We start from the raw sequence: 25,090 nt of genomic DNA on the forward strand, positions 1-25,090 counted from the left end.
AAGCAGCAATAAACCGTCACCATACAGTGATCTGTGCATTTTCCAAGATCACACAAACCTGCAAAAAGGCAGCTGCCTTACTACAATTTATTTTCTTATTTCAGTTCACACCCCAACTAGTATTCAGCTGAAGGTGAATGCATATCTATACTCTGAGCACTCAAGACAGCGAGAAGCATCAGTCCTGCTTTTATTAAGTCAACAGGTATGGTATGCAAGTGAATCTCATCGGGCAAGATGTAATCAACCATTAGATGTAGTACCCATCCAACAGAAAGACGATGTATATTCACAACAGACATAGTTTTGATCCTTAGGGTTACCTTAGAAGGTCTTGTGCTCTTTTTCTTTTTCCCTTTTACTAATTTGGTTAACTTCTCTGCCTGTCAGTTGACACAAGATGAACTTTCATGCTCAAACATTAAAATAAGCCAATTAATTCATATTCAACTGACCCATATTTTTTAAGAGAGGCATCATCTCTAAATGCAGTGGTGCAACAGCAGGATAAGCAAGCAGGAGAAAATGAGGTCAAATTTGTTAATAGCTAATACTAGAATTAGAATATACAGGTAGGTATTTTGCCAACCTGCTGCTGATGGATCCACAAGGGCACCATCCTGTGGGAAAAAGATTTAGGGGCTTGTAGGCCGGAAATCAAGTAAGAAGCCTGACATTAGAGGCATTCATAATGCCTACCTTCCATTACGTTTTTATAAAAGAGCATGAAAATAAACCTGTATTTAACACGCACCAATATTAAAGAGAAAAAAATTCACAGCTTGACACAAATTAAGAACACAGCTATTAAAAGAACAGCAAATGGGTCGTCTTTAAAAAGCCTTCCTATGCCTGTTCTGTATTACATATATGCTATAAGATGAAGAAAGCATGTGTCAAGTATCAAATTGGCATGGCATGGGATGTGTGGCTTCCAGGAATAACATGTATAAAAGGGCTATGGTTTGGGGTGGGAAAAGTCATTATTAGCTTGGAAAAGGGAAAGGGGGGGATATAAAGAACAGCAAAAAAACTATTCAGTAAGCATGTCTTTGGGGACCAGAATACTTACACAGTGGTTATATGAAAATGCTCTTTAAGGATACAGACAACATCCACTATTTTCCAACATATTCTGAACTATGAGATGAGGAGGGGCAGGGAACAAAGAACTACTGAAAACGTATGTACCTGTTGACGCAAGAAATTTGACTACCTCCAAAATGGGATATTTCCATGCTAAGCACCAAGAAAACTTTGAAAGAATGCTTAGCATTTTTAACAACCACCCTCCTAGGGGCAAAATCGATTTCATACAGTTAAAAATGTGATTATTTCTTCTTCTTCTTCTTCCTGGCTGCAAGGATGATTTTGAGTGTACCAGAAGTCCGATAAAATACAGTAACCTTTGCTTATGTAAACAAATGTTCATTAAAAAATCATTCAGATAATGCAAGCCAACTGAACACTGCAATCGTTGAGTTTATATTCAGCTGTCCAATACTGTTGCCCATCCTGTAGCTTTAAAAAAAAATAGGGCATCACCGTTAAGCTTTCTACCTAAGAAACCCATGAATGCTACACACACTACTCAAAGTGTTGAAACCTTAAATAGATGGGTTATTTCCTGCTCTAGCCTCCTAACAAAAGTTGCAGACAAAAAGCCTAAGTAGTCCTTTTTATTATTTGCTGTTCAAGTCCTTTTGTGTTTTGAAAGTGGTAACATTCCTGTTCACAGGGATTAACTTAAACTATGAAGAAAATTCTACAGTGGAAGGAGAACTTCTTACAATCGCCCTCTGAAAATAAAACATTCACTTGTCAGCTAGCAGAGACCAGGAGCTGAAACTGTAGGAGCAAAAATCCACATTTCAATTAGGTGGAGAGGTTTTGGTTTCTGTCCCACGGAGACCACAGCCGTCCCACTTTGATGCTCTTTGTTCTCCAACTTACACAAGTCAAGTAATCCTCCTCCCAAGTAGCACACAGTGCCCTTTGGTTTCTTCTTTAGGCCCAGGGTTGCATCTAATAGAAGTGTTTGAATGCATCCAGCACAGGTGCACTTTTTGTGTAGATATACTGCACTGCCAGACAAATATCAAATGTAGTTTAAACGAACTGTATTAGAAATAGATGCCGCTCCGCAACCTCCCATGTTTTGAAAAAAAAGTTGCTCCAGTCTACAAAGTATTTTTGGTAGCAACAATATTAACAAGTTTAAACAAAGTTTACCAAACAAACAACTAGTTTTGTTGAAGGGAAAAAAGGGAGTAAGATAAAAGAGGTGTATATGAGAGGTGTAACACCGAGTTTTTTTAAATGGCTTAGACCAATTATCCAAACAGAGCTGCTGGATTCATAAGAAGGTATTTGAGTAAAAACCAATGTGCTTTGACTATTTTTCAAGTATCTGATATCAATTTTGTATAAAGACTTTGAATACACAAACTACCAAAGATAGAAGAAAATTGACTTTTCCAAGTTTGAATTTAAGTATTAAAAACTTAAAATACTTCAGAAGTTAGTATTCCACACAGTACTAACAATTTTCCAAATTATTTTTGTACATATCCCAGCTGACTGTGGACTGAAAACAATCTGCTAAGCAGTATTAAAAGAGTGTGCAAGAGTTAAATTGTTTGTAGTTCGGGGAAAAACATCTAAAAACCTAACTTAAAAAAATAAAAACAAATGAAGTGAAAGCTTTAACTGGTACACACTGTTCACACCTATATTTCAAGTTTGGAAACGCATATTTTCAAGCAGCAATACAAAAAAGTATCCATGAAGAATGCATAATTTCTGAAAAAAATTATGAAAACATCCCTGCTACCATTACATTTCTAAATACAAAACTGACTACCATATTGTTGCTTCTGTGTAGCAAGAGAAGTTCATTTTCAAAACAGGTAAAATTCAGTCTTCAGGTGTGAATGGTATGAATGAGAGTCCCCTTTTTAATTTCTTAAGTTGTTTTTAGGATCCTTAAGCATGCAAGCCTTGTAGAGGAGGGCCCAACAAGGGGCAGGGTTGGCTTAGGGTATCCAGTTTAGGACAGAGCTGGGAAGGCTTCTGGGTCATCAACATCAGGAGCAGAAGCACTTGACTGAAAGAAAAACAGAATGTACGTTATCTGGAGAGTCCACGTAACCATTTTCGTTTGCGGCATTCTGTAAGGTAACAGAACGTTCACATTGAATTAATACACTGAATCAGGGCCTGGCTGTAATGATGAACTGCATGAGGGTCAACAAACTGAAGCTTAATTTAGACAAGGCTCAGTCACTGCTAGTGGGTGGTTGTCTTGTCTGGCTGAGTGGTGTGCAGCCTGCTCTAGATATCCGGTGCCATCCCAGGTGGCCTTGGTGGCGAGGAGTACCTTCCATCAGTTTAGGTTGGTGGCCCAACTATGACCCTATCTGGCCTAGAATAACCCAGCTACAATAATCTATGCTCTGTTAACCTCAATATTTGATCGCTTTACATGGGGCTGCCTTTGAACCCTGTTTGGAAACTACTGCTAGTGCAGAATGTAGCTACCCGATTGCTGATAGGATCATGGCAAACTGATCATACAACACTGAACTTGGCACAACTGTACTGGCTGCCTTTAAGTTTCCAGGCCCCATTCAAAGTGCTAGTTTTGACCTATAAATCCTTATATGGCGCAGAACCTTGAAATATTTTGGAACCCCCCTCCCAATTTAAACCTACCAGACCCTGATCTTCTTGGTGCCTTCTCTGAGCTTACGTCAGATACTTTGTAGACAATTATGTGCACTCAAAACAAGTCCAGTACAAGAAAATATTGAACTGGGATTTTTAATTCTATTCTGTTGTCATGTTTAGTACTATGGAACCATACGTAATGCAGACCTGAAGTGTGTGCTCTATTATGTACATTTGTATCACACCTCTCTTCCACCATGGTACTCAGCGTACTGTAAATAGGATTTCCAGTCAGTCTCCAGCCAGGCACTGACCATACCCAGACTTGCTTAGCTTCAAGCAAGGGGGTTGCATCATTTACCTTCAGACCATGCCTGTACACACACAGGTTGTACAAGGAGAAAGAGGCATGAGCGCAGGTGATTTGGTGTTAAATGGAAAACCCATCACTGGCAAGAATATTTACACCTGTGTTCATGATACAATTGAATCTATGCTTCTCTCTCAGCACAAACACTGATCTGACAGTAAGGATGCCAAGTCCTGTTTATGTGGGAGCTGTATACTTTAATTCTACACATGTATCTTTTGTCTTCAGCTCAGTAACATCTTAATATAAACCCCAAATGAAATTTGCAATATGATACAGCTCACTTGCTTTGACAATGACCTTCAAGCTTTGATCAGCTTCACATTATAACACTGCAACACTCCATTTATAAAATCCATTTCTGGAGATAGTGTGCAGAAAAATGGATTCTTAGAACTATAGTAAATTATAGTAAATTATGAAGTCTTGCCTACTTCCACATAAGGACAGAGTTTCATCCGGATGTTACTTCTAAGTCAACCTACATATGTAAATGCTATGTTATGTTGTATGCTGATGGTAAACAGGTATCTTCATTTTAGATGACATTCGAATCCCTGCGGCGGGGTGCGCTCCCGCTGCTCGGTCCCAGCGCCTGCCAACCTAGCAGTTCGAAAGCACCTCCGGGTGCAAGTAGATAAATAGGGACCGCTTACCAGCGGGAAGGTAAATGGCGTTTCCGTGTGCGGCTCTGGCTCGCCAGAGCCGCGATGTCACACTGGTCATGTGACCCGGAAGTGTCTCCGGACAGCGCTGGCCCCTGGCCTCTTAAGTGAGATGGGCGCACAACCCCAGAGTCTGTCAAGACTGGCCCGTACGGGCAGGGGTACCTTTACCTTTACCAAGAAACCCCAATAAGCCTAGATTCTAAGAACAATTCCCAGAATGGAGGGAAATTGTTACTGTGGGTTTTGTGATCTGTCTAAATTTTAAAAACAATACCTTAATAACATCATGGTTACAGTTACAGTGTTTCTATTTTATACCCAATACACCTCAAACAGCCCTGACATGCAAGCATTACAGAAACGAAGACATGTCAAAGCTAGGGGGAATGTCCAGGAGGATTAAAAAATGGTTGTCATCCATAAATGCTATGGGCAAGCAAATAAAAATGTGAAAGCAGGTTGTCGTTTTTAACCAAACAACAAACACAAATTAAGGGTATCAAAATGTATGCAAATAACACTTTAACCAGAAATTCTGATAAGCGTTACATATGATTTTATTCATCCTTAACACTGACTTTAACCGATGAAAAATGTCTGACCAGGATTAAGGCTACAATTGTATACACATCCTGAGAGATTTATAAACAAGTCACCAACCTGGCTGGGTGTGTGGATCACATCAAACTCCTTAACCAACTAGAAGGAAACACAGTCAAGACACAAGTATTAGTGTGGATCTGCACATTCATAATGAGCAAAATCACAAAACAGAAATGCTGGGTTCTCAATTAGTTCTACTGGAAATGCCTTTCAAAAAGAGAAATCCAGCAACTGAATTCATAGTGAAAATAGACTACTCACTCTCTCTTTTTAAGCACATTAAAGCCAATAAAGAAAAATATTCCCGCTTATGATCGAGAAATCACTGGAGTATCAATTGCTGTTTGCAAGCTGTGGTACCCACTCAGCATATTTGGGAACTTCATGTTTTGCATGAGAAATAGGCATAATTAAGTTGCATCCAAAGTGTGCAAAGACAACACATGCAATATACATGGTAACTTCATGAGCATGTCTACATTTTGTCAAGAAAACAATGTCTTAAATCCAAATTTGTATGAGGGTGCTTCTGCTCAGTCTAGAGGGTGTTTCAGTCCCTTCCTTCTAGCTATATCCCTTAGTATTTCACAAAGATAAAAGATTCCATGAAAGAGTTTTCAGTCATGCACATGTGGGGAAAAGCTTAAGTAACCAAAGTACTTGCAGAAGTGTCTACTGTTCAGACAGGTGATTTGGATTCAAGCCTATGTCAACTTTCAAACTCATGGTGGCAAACTAATGTATTCTGCACACACACACACACACACACACATGGATTAAAGCCACCAATATTAAAATAAGTACCAACTCTTAAACTAAATTTTTGCTCCACTACAAAGGACTATTAATTAGGGCACAGGTGTAAAGGGAAAGACTAGGAGGATAGATCTATGCGTAATATTATGATAACTTGCTCGGCAGCAGCTTAGTCGCTGAAACCTGCTCATGTTGTTTTTAAGTACTATCAATAGGTATACAAAAAACCTCTTTCGTTTAAATAGAAAGAACTGCTACCTTGTCAGTTCTGCTTCCACGATTAGCTCTTCCCCCACGTCCACGTCCTCCTCTTCCACCTCTGCCACCACGCCCAGGACGACCAAGATCTCCAAAATTGATTTCCAGCTGAGATGTGATATCATTTGCTGGCTTGCGGAAGTGATGATCCATTGCAGAGTCTTCAGCATGAGACTAAAATGAAAATAAGAAAGTCAGGACCACCACTGAAAAGGTATTTTCACTGAATACCAGATACAACCCAGAATGCAGGGGATTACAGCACTCAAACATCACTTATATGAAATGATGGTCAAAAACTGCCACAAATGGCCCCAGCCCTTTTGACTACAGGAAGGACAGCCAAGAGCAAAAGCAGAATGTAGCACATGTACACCTAAGCACAGTGTGCTTTCATTTATTGTTTGCTTATTTAGCTGAATGCTGGAACTATATCAATATACAGTAAATATTTACCAAATTCCAGGTATTGGTACTTATTCATCTCTATTTTAGCATTCAGTATCTAATAAGAGATATGATTGTATCCAAAACATTGCAGAAAAAATTGCAGAGGTGGGATGGTGGAATCCAGCAGAAGCCGCCATATTAGGTAAATCGTACCCAAGCCTGCCTCACCCTCTGCAAACCACCTTGAATTTCAGAAGTGATGCAGAAAAAATTGCTCAGAAGCCTCAAAAACAAAATATTGCCTGCCACTTAATTAAAATTTCCTATTCAACGCATCTCTATTAACTGGAAAGGCTTCTACAAGCTAGAACAGGCTTCTGGGTGCCAACCATCAGGTGACAGGCAGTATGTACTTTTTAAAGTCACTGTCTCCTGGAGCGCCCCATATCCTGCAAACATCTAAGTTTAACCTCAACCAGACCTATACTGACCTTGCTGCTCTCAGCTTCTGCTTATCAGTTAGGCTTGTGTTACTGAAGTGTCCTCCTATGGCAGAGGTGGAGAATGCTTGGATCTTTTAATTTAATCCCTAAAATAAGATTGCATATACCTGCTAGTGTATTACTGCATCCAAACTGCCAGGCAATGAACTTTAGTATACAGATCACAGAACAGAGATCAACTGAGAGACAAAACTTACTTGACTGGACAGTAAAAGCAGTGAACACAATGGGACTTTCTCCTTTATGTTGGCTCCTCACTTACAACACAGCCAACAGCTGCATGATGTCTCAGGCATGGAACCTGTTTCCCATGGCCATGACTGGGGAAGGTGTAATAAAAAGGTGCTGCCCTAGACCTACAAAACCAAAGTGAGGCATAGGCTGGCCTTTTGCCACTATGGAGAGCATCAAGCGCCACTGGCAGGCTACACCACCTGATTCCCAGGAAGAACTTCATGGCAAGAAGCAGACCAACCTGGCTCCATCCATCAGGCAACCAAAGAGCAGCTGCTCCAAAGCCCTTTCCTCTTCATTCCTTGCTCCTTTCATAAGACAGCTATTACATTAGGAACCTGTCCACAGGTTCCCTGCCCTACCTTTTATTTTATTTGTTGGCATTTAAAGGCTGCTCTTCATCATGCAGGAAATATATTCATATATTCACTCACTCTCACAACTTAGAAAAAATTATAATGCTTTATAACTGTTTAAGAACAACATCAACATTACCACATATAGTGTTCGTACCTCATTGGATTCCATCTGACTCCCTTGCATCTCTGTCACCCCCTTTGTCTGATGCAAATTGTATGTCGATACACAAGGAGAGAAAAAAGTAAATGAGAATTTGCATATTAAAATAACATGCTCTATGGTTCAAGGTAGGTGAACCCAATAGGATACAAGTGATTAAACAAGTGGACAGAGCAAAAGCAATAAGCAAATTATATTATGCAACTAGAAAATTTGGGCAAAATCTAACATCACATCAGCAAATGCAACATTTCCCCTTCCTCTCCTCCTGTACCCCGCCAGGGGTTCTCCAACCCTCCGGAGCATATTTTAGGGGCACATAGAAGCCTGTTATTAATTTCTGGCTTGCACATTACCCTAAGGGTTATGAGCTTTTTTATTTTTTTGCAACATCAACACCAATTAAGTGTTGAGAAACCATTAGCTGGGGGGGAGGGGGAGCTGAACAATGGATCACATTAGAATACAATGGCGTGAATAACTCTATCTGGAAAATGGGTCTGATGTTATCTCCTCTGTGGAACAAGTTTGAAAAGAGGGTGGGGTCAATCACCTGACTCAATTATTAGAATGATGTCGGATGACCTTTTCTGACCAGTTTGTGTAATCAAACTGCACTGCAGATGCAGCTAACGAAGCACCTTTCAAAGTGCTCCACAATACCAGACAATCAGCTGATCTGCAGTACCTACAAGCCAGATTTTTACCAGCCTCACACCTGGCATCATATTTGACACAAAGTGTAGGGCAAGTGGGCGTCGCTTAGCCAAATATGGAGGACTGGCAGGCTTAATCAGGTCCCTACATTGGAGGTTTCCTACCCATGGAATAAAGTAGTAATCTTTAGTTGGTCTTAAGGGAGCTGCACAACTGTAAAATACATTTAAAGGCTGCAATTCCAAGCAAACCTAACCAGGAGTAAGCCTCAACACAGTGGGTATTACATCCGAGTAAATATGCAATGGATTTTTCAGTTGTGTCCATTATTTCCCACATTTATGTGCCTTAGCAAATATTCCAAAATCAGAGAGAATTGGTGGTAAAAATAAGTGTAAACTCCAAGCCATTGGAATGAAAATTCTAAGTCATTTTGCAAGTAGCACCTCATCTGCACCAACATAAAATTAATCACATTGAAATTTCTGACAGGAAGCTACTACAGTTGAATACATTTCACCAGGTACTGAGAGTTGGACAAGCAGAACCCCTCACAGCAGGACTTCGAGCCTAGGTCAACTAAAAACACCTTTTCCCTTGACACTGCTAGCTCTCTGTGGACTTATAAAATGGTGTCTGTGGTGCATGCTTGAATTATTCATCAGAAGTGGTACCATAATAGAATGAAGTATCCCACACATGAATTCTGCATTTTTGAGTGTGCCCTAGGATTCAGGTTTCAATAAATTATGGACACAATCAACAGCCCAGTGGTAAACCTCCCACCGAATTCAGGAGAGCTGGAATGCGTATTTTCATCTAGACCTTGAATGCCCACACACCAAGAACTGAAAGCTTTACCAAGCTTGACCTATGTTGGAGACTTTACCAGATAGCAGCTGGGTCTCCATGGTTTTCTCTCAAAGAGAGAAAACGTCTAGCCTTTCTAGCAAAGGCTAGAAACGTTTGTTTCAAAGTGATTAAAACAGGACTGGTTTCTGCACATGGTAAAGGCAAAACATCTGCTATAGAGAATGTAAATATTGATAGGATACCTTAAACTACTTACTCTTAAAGGTGTGAGTAAAATGAAAACATCAGATAGCACAGTTAGTAGAGCCTGAGACTCTTAATCTCAGGGTTGCGAGTTCGAGTCCTATGTTGGGCAAGATTCCTGCACTGTGGGGGGTTGTGCTGGATAACCTTTGTGGTTCCTTCCAACTCTACAATTCAGTGATTCCATGAAGACAAGATAATCCAGAAAAACCCACCTCCTCACTCTTTGACTTATGAAGAACAAAACCTTTTTTCCATTGTCCATCAGCACCTTCATTTGGTTTACGGATGTTGAATTCAACTTTTGCACGATCTTTATTTTGAATAGCTTTCCATTCATCCAGAGTCATTTCCTTAGGACCTTCTTCCTTGACTTCTTCTACTTCATTCTCTCTGAAATAAGTTTACAATGGTGGAAACTCATTTCATAGTCTTTGTCACACTCAGAATGGTGAAGTCTCAATATCGGAATGCTGGAAGCAACCAGGAAGGCCACACTTCTAGAATTTATTGTTCACACAAAAAGCTGTACTTTAATGGATGTTATTTTCAATTCAGACAAAATACTGTGCTATTGGAAATCACTTGACCACATAAACTCTGGCTCCATGACAAGTTGCTTTAATCCAAGTGTGCAACACATTGTTGATAACTAAAAGCTGGCAGCTAAAGATGGTCACCTTATATGTATTTCAGCAGACCACAGAGATAGGACAGTTCTGCTTAATTCCTCCTTACCAGTCCTTCTTCAGCAATTACAAAGCAATTGTTTCTCCCAACACATACAATACCTTAACAGTTTTCAATGGTTTGCCTCCCACCCCCTCCAGTCATGTCATGACAGCTTGCCATATGGAGAAAGACAAGTTAAAGCACAGACTGTATGTCTTATGTACATCAGCCCTAAGGCACATCCCCAAAGCAAAATTTTGCACAACAGCTTCAAATGCTGATTCTCCCAGAGGCATTATGACTTAACTGATATATCAGTATACCAATTTCATTGTCATATCTATTTTGGGAGAAAAAAAATAAGGAAAATGGCTTCAAGACTTTACCAGCAACAACAATGAGCAACTTGCTATGCACAAAACAAAATGAAAACCTGTCCGAAGTGGTTACATCAATTATCAGCTGTGAACCTCCTGACTTAAAAAATGAATCAAGTTGTTTCATTCATGACCTCTGGTAAGGGCTCACAATTAAAGTTAGAATGTTAAATGAAATCCCAGCTTATACTTAGTAACCACGAATAAAAGACTGATTCCCAAAGTAAGTATTGCCTGAAAGCTCCCAAAGTATATGCATGGGCCAAGTTCACATGTAGGACATCCAAATAATGCATTGCATGATTGTGCTGAGTTATCTACAGCACAACAGCCACTTAACTAAGGCATATAGGCTTCCTATGCTGCTGAGTTTTTCCACTCTAAAAGTTCAAGTCAGTAAGTATAGTTATCTGCATTAATGCCCATCGGTCTAAGTACCACCTCCACTCCCCATTTGTCACCCAATTTTACGATTTTACACAGCACTTCTGTGACGTGTCAAAACAAAGTGGCAAATGCATGCCAAGCCACTATGCAAGAAAGAAAATTTTAGCTAGTTCAAAATGCCAATAGGTTATTCAGCATCATTGTGCAAGTACAAAGGCTCAAATAGGAAGGTTGAAATCCAACACTTTGTGGATTGCATGCACAACAGGACTCCCTCGCCCTTTCATCATACAGTTCCACAAACCTGCTCTGGAAGGTCACTTACTGTCGTTTATGGACACCATCAGATTCCATCCTACAACCTTATTTACACACACAATCCTGTAGGTTTTGAAGTAGCTACTTTTTAGATCGCACCAACGTTGGATTTCACAGTTTTATCACTGACAATTCAAGACCAAGCTTCTCATCTAGACTCACCATTTCACAAGTTTAGATTTATGAGGATTTAAAGCTTACATTCCACTCAACCCGAGTCTGCCAATCATGTAACAAAGGAAACTTAAATAAGAAAACAGATTTTCCTGTTTTTAAAATAAAAACTTTATACAAAAAAACCCAACCACCTCCTTTTGACATGAAAGGAGCCTAGCAACCTCATAAATGATCAAACAAGGATTCTGGCAATGTAATACTTACTTATTCTCTGAGTCGGCAGGTGGATGCTCCTCCCCCTCTGGTGTTTCCTCTGTCACATTTGATTGATCCAAATCACTGGAATTAAAGATAGTTTAAAAATATCTGATGCTTCATATGAGCACTGCCTACCCACCTGATACCTGATATTCAGTGACCTCAAAATTATACCAAAGCTTACAGTGGAACTTCAAAGAATATTCACGCCCCACCATCAAACCCCAAGTCTACTTTACTAGCTGTATTGCTGACAAAAGTATGAGTGATTTTCTATGCCAACAGAGGCAAATTTGGGATCTAGAATTATAATTTCAAATTTAGAAAAATGCTTGCTTTATGCTATACTGCTGCATTATGATGACCCTTCAGGAAAGCACACAGGCAGGATGCATATGCATACACACACACACACACTGATAAAGGGAAATGATCCTGCACTAAGCCAGAAAAATGGGTGGTGCATATGTTAAGGATATCCAACATTAATCATACTCACGAGACCACCTACTGAAATCAATGGACTAGGATTCCTTAACTCCATTTATTTCAAAAGGCCTACGCAGGCTATGACTATTAGGTATCACCCAAAATGTTTGAATCAAATTTGAATATGTTTCTTGTAAATCTGCTCTTCTTGGGGAACAGTAAAGAGCTACTCAGGACAATGAAATGGGAAATCCTGCTCCTTTTCACTACCTCTCCTGAATTTTTTCACTCATTAGGTGATCTTGCAAACTTAAAATACCCATGGTCTTTTCTTATAATTTAGTTTATTCTGAACAAGTATTTCAATACAAAATACTAACGTTAGTTCATCTTTGACAGTTCCCCAGTTGTGCGATCCACTTCCGCCACGCTTGTCCTCATGCTTTAGACCACTGAAATGTGAATGTGAAAGAGAACTAACAAAACTGAGTTAACATAATAGTGTTGGAATACAGATTTTCAAACGCAAATTTTCAAAGTATTATTCTGATATGAAAGCACTTTAAAAAAGAACGAGTTTAAGACTTACGATCTGTCGCTTCCACTATGCCTATCAAATTCACGTTTGCCTCGGGAGTCAAAACCATCTCCTCTGCCCATGCCACGTCCTCTGCCACCACGGCCCCCTCTTCCACCTGGTCCACCACGGCCACGCATTGGACGATCAATAATGGGTCTATTGTAAAATAAAGCGAAATTAGGAATGACACTAGAAACTCTACTTCTACCTTGGCAGTGCTAATAATCATCTTTCTTAATATTATATCAAGTTCTAAAATTATGCTGCAGCTACTTAAGAGCTATTAATGTTATTTGTATCTTTTCCATTTCAGTATTCACATACTGCCCAACAACAAACATTCTCTGGTCAATTTAGCAGTAATAGTTATAACCATAGATAAAATACAGCATGAAAACATGAACCAGCACAAAGCAATGAAATAAAATAAGAAGCAGAGAATATTTTAAGTACAGCTGATTTAAAAAGCCTAGGAAAGTAAGGTAGGTTAAGAGGCTGTGACTGGCCCAAGGTCACAGTGTGAGTTTCATGAATGAGTGGGGATCTGAACCCTGATCTCCCAGGTCCTAGTCCAACACTCTAAACACTACATCACACTGGCTTCCTAGAGGACTTCTGCTATGGGGCAGCTAAAAAAAAATTAAGAAGGTAAATAAATACAGGGAAAGCATAGAGGAGGAGCTGAAATATTTTTCATGAAGCTTGAATTTGTTTTATTCTGGGTTGTTTCATTTGCTGTTTTAATGTGTTGCAAATTTCTTGGATTTCTTTTCTTTAAAAGATGAAGTGGTATAGAAATGATGATGATGATGATAACAGTAATAATAATGTTCATTGTTTTTTTAAAAAAACCCATGGCGTTTAGAAATCCCGTTGTGGCTACCATAACCTAGGTTTAAGGTGCCATTTGACAATTAGCTTACATATCTGAGTTTCTAACAATGCTGATAAAATGCATTTTGAGCAATCAAGGCTGTCTGTTCCTTCAGTGACAGTAGATGATCCAGGAGAACGCTTATACCAAAACTTTGATCCTTTAGGGGGAGCACAATATCCTAAAACAGGTTCATATTAAAATACAAAAGCATGCCACATTAAGACAAATATATCGCACTACCCAATTAAAACCCATTAACAGACTAATCAGAGAACATCTTGCTATAACCAGAGGACATCCTGCATACAATTTTCTCTGCCAATCAATCTTAAAATGTTCAGTTCTTACTTATCAACAGAAAATTCTCCTCCTTCACCCTTTTCTTCGGCAGGTTTGTCAAACCTGCGTTCACGAGGAGGCCGTCTCTCTTGCCTCCTCTCAATAGGCTTGCCTTCTCCCTGAGGCTGCTGTTGATCAGGCCTTCTGCCAATTCGCCTTATCCCTAAAATAGAAAGCAATCCGCATCAGTAAGTTATTTAGCTACTTCCACAAAGCAACTGTTATTCTTGAACACACAGCAGAGGAATCTTGTAGAAGACACTAGTTGTTCTAAGGTTTGGAGGTAGTATCATAAAACTACTCCACACAACAAATAAAAGATATCCAAATTATAGCCAAGTAACACCTCTGGAAGTTTTCATTTCAAAAATAACCATGTTATTTGAAATTTACACAGCAAAAAAAATGTGGCAATGTGCCTTTAAAGGTGTGAATGAAGGTTGTGCCATGTAAGGGGCATGGTGGGAATACAACACCAATATAGCCAGTTGTGAGGGATGATGAGACTTGTATTCCAACATCATCCAGAAGTCAGCTCACTGGCTACCCCTGTCCAAGCTAATATAAATAGATATGAGATATTGGGTGAGTTTATTCCTTCCTTGGAGCAGTCAGGAGTTCTAACATTTCAGACAGATTGTTTTGTACACTGAAGCACAGCTGGAAACTAGGAAGTGTGTATAATTTTGCTTTGATAGTTTGATAGCATACAGAACATGATATAGACTATAATAAAGCAGAGAATTGTGTGTACCTTGTAGGAAGTAATTTTCCTATATAGAAGATTTATCAAGTTCGAAGAATTACAACACACAACTATCCTGGAAAGACGAGTGCACATCATGCACTGAAATCTGGTAAGACACCCCCCATCCCCGCCTTCAAGAAATTAGAAGTTATAATTCATTTGGAGAAACTTGAAAAAGACTACTGAAACTGATGTTTTACCAATGACCTGTAATATTTAGATATTTTTGTATGCAATTAAAACTCAATTAGTATGATTTGTGTCTGTATTTGTTATGCAGACTATTGTTATGAGACCCTCATGGGGTGCATTTTAATCATAGTATTACAGTCTCATAGTATTTTACTATCATAGTATTTTATGCTTTTGAACATAAAAATAACTGCTTACCATGGAGAATGACATCTGGTCAAACTAATTTTTCAGCTTTTTAATACTACTTCAACCTGTACAGTGGTACCCCGCAAGACGAACGCCTCGCGAGACGAAAAACTCGCAAAACGAAAGGTTTTTTCGTTTTCGAGTTGCCTCGCAAGACGAATTTCCCTATGGGCTTGCTTCGCAAAACGAAGCTTGCCCCGGGGACAGCGGGTCTTCTCTTTTGAAGCAAGGGGCGGCGGGGAGATCGCTTCTCCCCACCGCCCCTTGCTTCAAAAGAGGTCCGGGGGCAGCTCTTCCCGCTGCCCCCGGACCTCTTTTGAAGCAAGCGGCTGCGGGGAGATCGCTTCTCTCCGCAGCCGCTTGCTTCAAAAGAGATCCCGGACCTCTTTTGAAGCAAGCGGCTGCGGGGAGATCGCGTCTCTCCGCAGCCGCTTGCTTCAAAAGAGATCCCGGACCTCTTTTGAAGCAAGCGGCTGCGGGGAGATCGCGTCTCTCCGCAGCCGCTTGCTTCAAAAGAGATCCCGGACCTCTTTTGAAGCAAGCGGCTGCGGGGAGATCGCGTCTCTCCGCAGCCGCTTGCTTCAAAAGAGATCCCGGACCTCTTTTGAAGCAAGCGGCTGCGGGGAGATCGCGTCTCTCCGCAGCCGCTTGCTTCAAAAGAGATCCCGGACCTCTTTTGAAGCAAGCGGCTGCGGGGAGATCGCGTCTCTCCGCAGCCGCTTGCTTCAAAAGAGATCCCGGACACCTGCCCCAGCCGCTGGGCTTCGTAGCGCTGCTGCGAAGCCGGGCGGGGGGCGGGAACACCTGCCCCAGCCACCCCGCTTCGGAACGCTGCTCCGAAGCGGGGTGGGGGGGCGGGAACACCTGCCCCAGCCGCCGGGCTTCGTAGCGCTGCTGCGAAGCCGGGCGGGGGGCGGGAACACCTGCCCCAGCCACCCCGCTTCGGAACGCTGCTCCGAAGCGGGGTGGGGGGGCGGGAACACCTGCCCCAGCCGCCGGGCTTCATAGCGCTGCTGCGAAGCCGGGCGGGGGGCGGGAACACCTGCCCCAGCCACCCCGCTTCGGAACGCTGCTCCGAAGCGGGGTGGGGGGGGCGGGAACACCTGCCCCAGCCGCCGGGCTTCGTAGCGCTGCTGCGAAGCCGGGCGGGGGGCGGGAACACCTGCCCCAGCCACCCCGCTTCGGAACGCTGCTCCGAAGCGGGGTGGGGGGGCGGGAACACCTGCCCCAGCCGCCGGGCTTCGTAGCGCTGCTGCGAAGCCGGGCGGGGGGCGGGAACACCTGCCCCAGCCACCCCGCTTCGGAACGCTGCTCCGAAGCAGGGGGGGCGGGAACACCTGCCCCAGCCGCCGGGCTTCGTAGCGCTGCTGCGAAGCCCGCGCCCCCCAGCCTTCAGAAGAGGTCCGGGGACAGACTGTCCCCGGACCTGGTCTGAAGGCGGTTTCCCTAGGAACGCATTAATTGATTTTCAATGCATTCCTATGGGAAACCGTGCATCGCAAGACGAAAAAACCGCAAGACGAATAGACTTGCGGAACGAATTAATTTCGTCTTGCGAGGCACCACTGTACTCTGGAAAAGTCAAATCTAAGCCCCTAGAAGCATACACTGCCAAACCCCTTATTTTTGTTTTAAGGAAACCCATAAGAACATTTTCTTATTTTTAAGCTCCTCTGGTGGCGAAATTGACTAGGGGTGAAGCTGTTTCCAATCTGATCTATCAATGATACCACTCCACAGCCTTATACAAGAGTAAGGAAAGCAGCCATAGTTAGGGAAGGAGAGAACCATCACTCTCCTCATTATGTATGAAAATGTACTGAGTTATTTATTTTGGATGATGGCTTGTGCTGTGGTAGGGTAAGAAAGCTCCAAAGAAAGTGCTGCTAGAGCAGCAATAAGCCCTACCTTGTGGCCCACTCTATTCCCTTCTTTAGGAGTGGTTGTGGCAGCACCCACAACTCCCATCATCCCAGGCCACACTTCTGGTCACAATGGCTGACACAAAGAAGCTGTAGTCCACAACATCAGGAGAGCATCTGGTTGGGGGAGGCTGGCTTAAAGACTCTGTGTATCAATCCCCAAGGTTTCCATTCAAATACAAAATGAAATTTACATTAATTTATGTGTCACAAAGGATTTTCCTCTTGGCACCAAGGGCTGCTGCAAACATTACTTTATTACCAATATCATATGTAAAACCAAAAGGCCTATACCCACCAATTAACATTAAATGATACTCTGGAGTGGCTTCCAGAACTCTGTTGAATGCTAAACCCATGTCTTCACTACATGTATGTCAGCTTTCTACATGAGCTCCTGTGCTCAACTTACATGTAATGCTCAACCATGGTTTATGAAGATAGCTTATTTAACTACTCAGAGATTATTTCAAACCTGGATTCCTGGTTTCAATACATCTTTTAAAGCAACATTAAGTTATGCCATAGTCCTCCTCCCAGCGATGAGAGAAGGAGCTTGTGAGCCCAACACTCTTTTCAGGCTCATTCATATAGCACTAAAATATGGCCTAACATTACATGTAACTGCAATGAACTTTGCTGCACTCCAGAAGATTCCTGTACATCACAGTTAAGAAATGTAGGCTACTACCAAAAGGTAGCTAGAAGAGCAGTATTGTTTATGAAAACCAATGATCAAATTTAATACTTCTTTTAAGCAGAGGAGAAATAAAATCTGCTCTCCCTGAACAGAAATGGATCACAGGTCCACTCAAGAGGTTGCCACTGGTGACTGGATCTTTTAATATCTATGTCATGATCAAGTCCACTATTGAGGCTACCTGCTGTGGCTTCAGATTACAGGAAAGGGAATTCTGAGCTACCACTGTTATTATACTCCTTCCACATGTTTAGGAATCATGGGGAAAATCCTCTTTGCCTATTCTCCCTGCTCCCTTTCAAACTCCCAAGCAGGTCAAACTTGCTCTCTTCCTAACCCCTGAACTCTGAAAAGATCCCCAGGCAGCTCATCCAATCCATGTTCTTCCAAAGTCACTACATGCTATGTGCTCATGTTGCCCTGACAACTGTTGTCTTCTATGCCACTCTGTGGCAGCTTGTCCTGGCTTGTCTATGAGGGCCTAGACCTGAGCTTCTCCTCTACAGAGTCTACTTTAAAATGTGGTGGAGACATAAGCAAAGAGCTTTGTCATGACAGTCCCACTGGCCTTTGCAGCTGATCTTAGCTTCCAAGTACCTCCAATGAGCAGGGTGAGAAAGCTTTGATTTGTGAGAAGGGGCAGGAATGTTAGCTATCATGAAATTAAGGCTAAAATGGTAAATTCGTGGAATTCAAAGTACTATAACTTAGACATGCACTTAAAGCTGTATTTGAATAATTGAATTTTTAAATAAAAAAATAGATGTAGTACCAATTATTCAGATGAAATGCTTTCCTAAAGCAGTATATAGCTACAGATTACAGTGTAAGTCTGTGGCTCTTTTGCTGCTGTTACATACTTTGTAAAATGCCTTAGTGTGCGGGATATAAAGCTGGAGAAAACAGCAGTAGCAAGACTAGTTAAAACTAGTTTAAGGCAGTTAAAAGGAGCTCTTGTGCCACTGAAGCAGCAGATTCTAAGCTGTGTTTACGGTTGAAATGCTTGTTTGATGGTTATCCAAAACTCTCCCCTCTAGTATAACATACATTGAATTACACACAACTGTCACTTAATAATTTGAATAATTTGGGACAAACTTGTGCGCATATCAACAGATCCTTGATGTCAAGGCTGGTCAATGACTGAAATAAACAACTGACTTTAAGAAGACATCTGAAGGCAGCCCTGTACTGGGAAATTTTAACGTCTGATGTTTTACCATTTTTTACATGTGCTGTAAACCGCCCAAAGTGGCTGGGGAAACCCAGCCAGATGGGCGGGGCACAAATAATAAAATTATTTTTAGGCCAAAATATCACATTTAAAGCAAACTTTAAAAATAGTCTTATAACACAGGATGAGAGTATAGCAGCAAGAGCATGTCAGCAGGATTACTTGCACTACCTAATAGTTGTCCACAGCACTCACATGAGATGAACTCTTCTTCTGTCAATGCCAGTTTTGCAGAATGGCTTCAAAATTTCTGAAAAATTATAATCTGTATACAACCCTTACGTTCCACCATTCTTCAAACGAAGTTTACTGCACTTTTTTTTTAAATTAAGTTTCCCCCTTCAATTGACAGTATAACAAGGGATCCATAAATTACCATTGCCACTGGCCCCAACAGTCCTCTTGTTCATGAGACACAAACACATTATTTTGTGTTGAGGAAGGAGAAATTCTCATGTTATGCCAAGCAGGGACCCCTTGCTAACAGTGGAAATCTATGCTGGACTAGATGGGCAATAGGCCTGATCCAGCAAGCTATTGTTATGTTGTTATTGTTACATTGTTATTGTTATTGATTTTATGTTTGTATCAACTGCACTAATATTTTGTTCCATTTTCAGCATTTGTACTTAGCCTCCCATTTATGGAGACTTTTAAATTGTTTTTAAAATCAGGGCTGTTTTATCCTGTTTCAATTAAAGCTTTTGCAATTTTTTGGTTTTTTCATTTAATACAGATTGTCTTTTACATGGGTTGTAAGCCAACCAGGCAATATGTGCACTTAATAAAAACATGGTTCTTTTTTTAAAAGCAACAACAATAACCCCCCTCCCATTATTGTATCAATGCCCAAGGTAAAATGAGTTATCAGCATGAACAGATTGTTCATCTCTTTGGAAGTTTGATACTCATATGTGAAGAGAAGTGATAATATGCAGATGGGTCCCCCCCCAAAAAAATCTTTAATTGCTATAACAAAAAATTAGCATAAAAATGGGAGGACATGGCATGGCTTAGGAAAAAGAACTCTGTAAAAACCTAATGGCATAGATTGTTGATGGCACACACCATAACTCTCTCAAGAGGGTAAGCAGGACTGCCCTGGAAAGGAAATTTGCCCCAAGACTTCCTGAGAACTCCACAAAGACATTTGTGAAGGAATCATTACAGAAATATGTACCCATTAATATATGAAACTTACTTAAAACCATGGGCCTGAAACGGATTTAAGTGCCTTAAAATTTGAAATATTTTATTTCTTGCAATGAGCAGAGCACACATACCCCAGCCAGGTTGGAAATGCACAATGATGCAAGAACTACAGTGGTACCTCGGGTTAAGAACTTAATTCGTTCTGGAGGTCCGTTCTTAACCTGAAACTGTTCTTAACCTGAGGTACCACTTTAGCTAATGGGGCCTCCCACTGCCGCCGCCCGATTTCTGTTCTCATACTGAAGCAAAGTTCTTAACCCGAGGTACTATTTCTGGGTTAGCGAAGTCTGTAACCTGAAGCCTCTGTAACCCGAGGTACCACTGTAATGTCAAAAAAACCTGCCCATCTCTCACAAAAAACAAGTCACCTGAGTTTCCTTAACCAAAGCTAAACATTCCACACTCAAAGTTCATGTAAAAATGTGTTCAAGCATGACTGACTCAAAGGGTTGAATCCAGAGTGCTTGGGAATTGAACTCTACACACAATATGCTCCTCTGCTAGAGAAAGGAGGGAAAAGGCAACATTCCTCCTTATTTATTTATTTTCCAAACTTTCATAAAAATGTATCACAGTAGTATACAACTTATAAAAATAAAATTAGCAAAAAGCATCCACAAAAATTTCACTAGGACATCAATACTATTTGCTTAAAAACAGAAAATTAAGACAGCGGAGGTCTATCTAAACCAGGGGTCAGGCAACTTACCGCGCCTCAGGCTAGTGTCTCCAGTGCCGATCACGCAGCGGGCGGAGGAGCGCATGCCCATACGTGTGCGCACACCCTACTTCTGGGTCAGAGGAGCACCAGAAATAGCTTGTGCGCATGTGCATGGGCCTCCTCTGACCCAGATGTGCGCTGGAAATAACACTCGCGCACAAGCTATTTCCGGTGCTCCTCCGACCCAGAAGTGGGCAGCCGCACAGCGCAGGTAAGAGCGGGTGGCAGCAGCAGGCGTTGCCACAGGCTGGATAAACGAGTCCCTCGGGCCTTATTTTGGGGAACGGAACCCTGATCTAAACAATAGTTTTCAAAAGACATCTGAAAGAAGGGAGGGATGGTTCCTGCTGAACTTCTACTGTAGAGGTTCCCTCTGTAGCTCCCTGAAAAGCTGCTCCAGAGGGCTGCAAGATCCTCTGGAACCATGAGGGAGGCTGTGGGAAGGGGTGTTTGGAGGCTCCAGTGGATCTCAGTCCCTTTTGTGGATGAAAGAGGTTCTTCCATTCAATGCATGGGAATATGCATCTAGTTACTTCCTACAGGCACTGGTGATGTATTGACATTAAGTTTTCAGATTCTGCCACTCTATTTTATATGTGCCGCTGACAGTCACACAAGACACTTATTCGTATTAACACAGGGTGTAAACTTAAATATTCCAAATCTTGCTTTGCAATGTGTTAATTACAAAATCATCTCCCTTCCCGAGGAACAGCCTTACTTACCATTTGAAACTACTTGTATACAAAAAAACTTTACTTATAAGCACAAAAATCTAAAAGCCACAATAATTTTGAATTTCAAAATTTTACACTTTACTTTCAGAAGTGTGCAGTTTCAGAACTGCTTTAGAAGTGTTTCAAATTATTATTAAATATATATGTTTTATTGCATTTACATCCTCTGCCTTTCTTCCACTGTGAAGCCCAAGGCATCATACACGTGCACAGTCAGTCATCCAGGTACCTCATGTGGCCTCAGACCATTATCACCAACCTAAACATACTTATTTATTGGTTAATCCACTGACCACAGCTAAGTTTTTTCTTAATTCATTGAGCCAATATTTCGCTATAATAATTTAACATGCATTTCAGTTCATTTGCTGTTGACATTCTACAATAGCTGGTTCTATTTATTTGTTAATTGTCAAAAAGCCAAGCCTCCCACCAACACCTAACTAAGCCACATGTTACTGCTGCCACTAGTCCAATATTCACAAGTCCCCTTTCCCCCTCGTTTTTTTTGGCTCAACCTGGTAACTTGATAGTATAGCTGAAATTTACAAGATTCTTCAATTTTCCCTCCCTGCTGAAAGGGAGTCACCACCAGAGTACAGTACAACTGCAAGCTGGTGGTGGGAAGAGAAATTAAGAGCCTCCATAACTGGGCCAATAAGCAGTTTAAAAAGATGAATATGACACAAGGACTAGCAGTTACTGATTACAGCTCAAATGCTTATTTCATAGCATATAAATAATAAATGAAGTGCCTTATTTATCAGGTTCTCAAATACTTGGGACAGTAGTTATGACATTAGTACACTGTCAATTAACAGATGTCAGAAGTCTGCGCTATTCAAAAATCTTAGCACATTTGCTGTTGGGATACAGCAGCGTTCCCATAATCAAGAGAATGCTTAAGTACTAAAGCAATTTTTGAAAGAAGAACACACTTCATGCTTTTTGCAGATTATTTGTAAGCATAAAGCAGTGAATTAATCACATTAAGTAGCTATTCATTTGTAGCAAGTAATCTGGAAAATGCACACTAGCAGTCCAGTCTTTAGAAAAATGTTACTGCATTAAGTCCAATTTACAAAAAAAATTTAGTGTTTACTTCATCTGTAACCAACTCTTAATTGTTCACTTTACGTACTTTAGAATGTTGTATATGTCACAACTCAATTACAACTTGACACTTAATTTTTATCATCAAGTTACAGGCCCACGGTTCTCCCTCCTAATGAAAGTACATGGGGAAACAGTGCAACACATGGTTCTTTTTGTCTTATTCAGCTTCAGAGAAATAAACCCAATTATCACCATGAACCTGGGTACCATTTACCAAATGTTCTGAAAATTTAGACATTTACAGCCCAAACCTTTATGTGCCTACTCAGAAATAAGTCCCACTGAATTCAGTAGGACTTATTCCACGGTATCTGTAATCCTAATCACATTAAACATATGGGTTCTTTAATTAGTGCAGAGTGATAGAAAAATATCAATACTTTCTTAGGTTCCAATTTTAAAACAAAAAAATGGTGTGTTCTGCATACTATGCAAGTTACAAAGGGGTGAGAGGTTCACACAGCAGTGCACAGTTCTTAAAAATTTCATCTCAGAACATGTACAACTCATTTGATATCCACATCAGAAAAGCAGTGCAAACACTGAACTAAATAAGAGACCTCAATGGCAAATCCTAGTCGCTCTGAACTGGAAATAACACCTACTGAAGTGAAGCTTACGTCCTAATAAGCATACCTAGCATTGAGCGGCATGCCTGCAATTAAAACTTAATACCTATATTCAAAAAGTGCCTTTCTCACGTTAGCCTGCAAGGCCCAACTTAAAGCACACCAAGGGCTCACTCCATTTTGTCTCTTCCCTCAGCCCCTAGTAGGCGGCAGCAGCAGATAGCTGGAGCCAAGCAACACGCGGGCCACGCACGTGGCCAGGTGCAAATGGGCTAAACTTCATTAGCAGCGGCAATCCAGGACGCTGCTGCCTGCGCGCTTGCAGCTTGGCAAACCTGAGCCCCTCTCCTCGCAAAAGGCACTCTCCCTCGCAGGCTTTTTCGCCCTCAAAGAAGCGCCACCATTACAAACATTGGAGGCCCGCCACTAACTTGCCCCCCTTCCCGGGCAAGGCCTAAGTATCCTGACACACACCTGCCCAGCAACCCTCACCTTCCTTCCATGCTTCCCTCCCTCTGAAGAAGTGCAGGGGCCCAGCGAGCCCCCTATCCCTGTCCCCCCCCTCCCATGAGGCGCGCGTTCACACGGTGCCTGGACGACACGAGGTGGTCGACCCTTGCCTGCCCGCAAGGCAACGCGAGCACAGCCCTAATAAAGCATGGGGGAAAGGGATCGGGTCCTTTCTAGGAAATCTATCTAGGAAGAGACGGGGGGGGATCCTGCTCCAGCACCACGTGCTGCGTCAAAGGCGGGCCGGGGGCTCTTACTGCGGGCCGGACTCGCTGGGTGACGGGGGGGAGGCTGCCTCCGCCCGCGCAAGGGAGACGTTGGCCCTGTTTCTGGGGAGGGAGGCCCCGGCTCCCCCCCTAAAAGGAGGCACCCCTCCCTCCACTTACCTTCCTTCCTGAGGGGCGCGGAGCCAGGCTGCCCGCCGCCGCCGCCATCCTCTCTTCGGTCGCCGGCGCCGCCAGGCCCAGAGGAGGAGGAGGCGAAGGGCGGCAGAGGGTTTTTGCGCTCCTTCTGCGACTCCCTGCGCAGCTGCTTGGCCGCGCTGCCGCTCCCGCCGCCGGAGCCGGGCTGGCCCGACCCGCCGCTTGAGGAGGAGTTGGCCTGGGCCGCCTGCCCACCGCCGCGGCTGCCCTGATGGCCCCCGCCGCCGCCGCCGCCTCCCCCTCCGCCGCCGCTCTCTTTCTTGCGGCTCTCGGCCGCCTGGATCACCTCGAAGGGGTCGGATTCGTCGTCCAAGAGCTGGTCAAAGCGGTTGGTGACGACGCAACCGAAGCCTTCCTGCAGGTGTCCGGGCATGATGGGCCCCTCTCGGTGGGATCCTCCTCCGATGCTGCCCAGGCCCCTGGCCCACCCCCTCCGCGCTCGCTTGCTGCCCACACAAGATGGCCGGCCCCCTAAGAAACTCGCTTCTCTTCCGGCGAGAACGACATCCGGGAAACAGGCGGCAGGAGGCCGCGGGCGCCCGCAAAGGGTCTCGGGAAGTAGAGGCCGGGCACTCCGACTGCCAGAGTAATCGGCACGCCTCGAGGAGCGGGACCACAATTCCCGGCAGGCACCGCGGCAACGAGAGACAAGGAGGCAGAGGCGAACATCCCAATGGGTTCCCGCCTCCCCCCAGCCTCCGACTATCCTCTTGGGAGGGGGGCGGGAAAGAGAGCGGCAGGCAGTTCCCCTCTTTCTTAGAAGGAAGCGACAGTGTTTTTA

General features: G+C 42.6%; 1 protein-coding gene across 2 annotated transcripts; it reads right to left on the reverse strand.

Annotated features, from left to right (window-relative positions):
• Positions 1–173: 173 nt before the first annotated feature.
• On the reverse strand, positions 174–24,788 carry SERBP1 (SERPINE1 mRNA binding protein 1). Of its 2 annotated transcripts, none has more exons than XM_081915816.1 (10): positions 24,274–24,788; positions 14,047–14,200; positions 12,831–12,977; positions 12,622–12,693; positions 11,819–11,893; positions 9,899–10,076; positions 7,965–8,012; positions 6,325–6,498; positions 5,368–5,406; positions 174–3,106 (listed from the first exon to the last, which is right to left on the reverse strand). In XM_081915816.1, the coding sequence occupies exons 1-10, from the start codon at positions 24,680–24,682 to the stop codon at positions 3,050–3,052; spliced, it is 1,353 nt and encodes a 450-aa protein (XP_081771942.1). In that variant the 5' UTR covers positions 24,683–24,788; the 3' UTR covers positions 174–3,049. The 2 variants fall into 2 exon arrangements, with proteins under 2 accessions (XP_081771942.1, XP_081771941.1); XM_081915815.1 differs by having other exon boundaries at positions 12,622–12,717; positions 24,274–24,770.
• Between the last annotated feature and the right edge of the window lie 302 nt (positions 24,789–25,090).

Source organism: Podarcis melisellensis (assembly GCF_964234715.1).
Source record: "Podarcis melisellensis genome assembly, chromosome: 6".
In the NCBI taxonomy this organism is placed as follows: Eukaryota; Metazoa; Chordata; class Lepidosauria; order Squamata; family Lacertidae; genus Podarcis; species Podarcis melisellensis.

Excerpts from the sequence above, each read along its gene's own strand:
- SERBP1 (XM_081915815.1), bottom strand. The coding sequence starts at position 24,682 with ATGCCCGGACACCTGCAGGAAGGCTTCGGTTGCGTCGTCACCAACCGC. Across the intron at positions 11,894-12,621 it reads ACTGTCAAAGATGAACTAAC|TGATTTGGATCAATCAAATG; the intron begins GTTAGTATTTTG and ends CTTTAATTCCAG. Across the intron at positions 8,013-9,898 it reads ATAAGTCAAAGAGTGAGGAG|ACAAAGGGGGTGACAGAGAT; the intron begins GTGGGTTTTTCT and ends AATTTGCATCAG.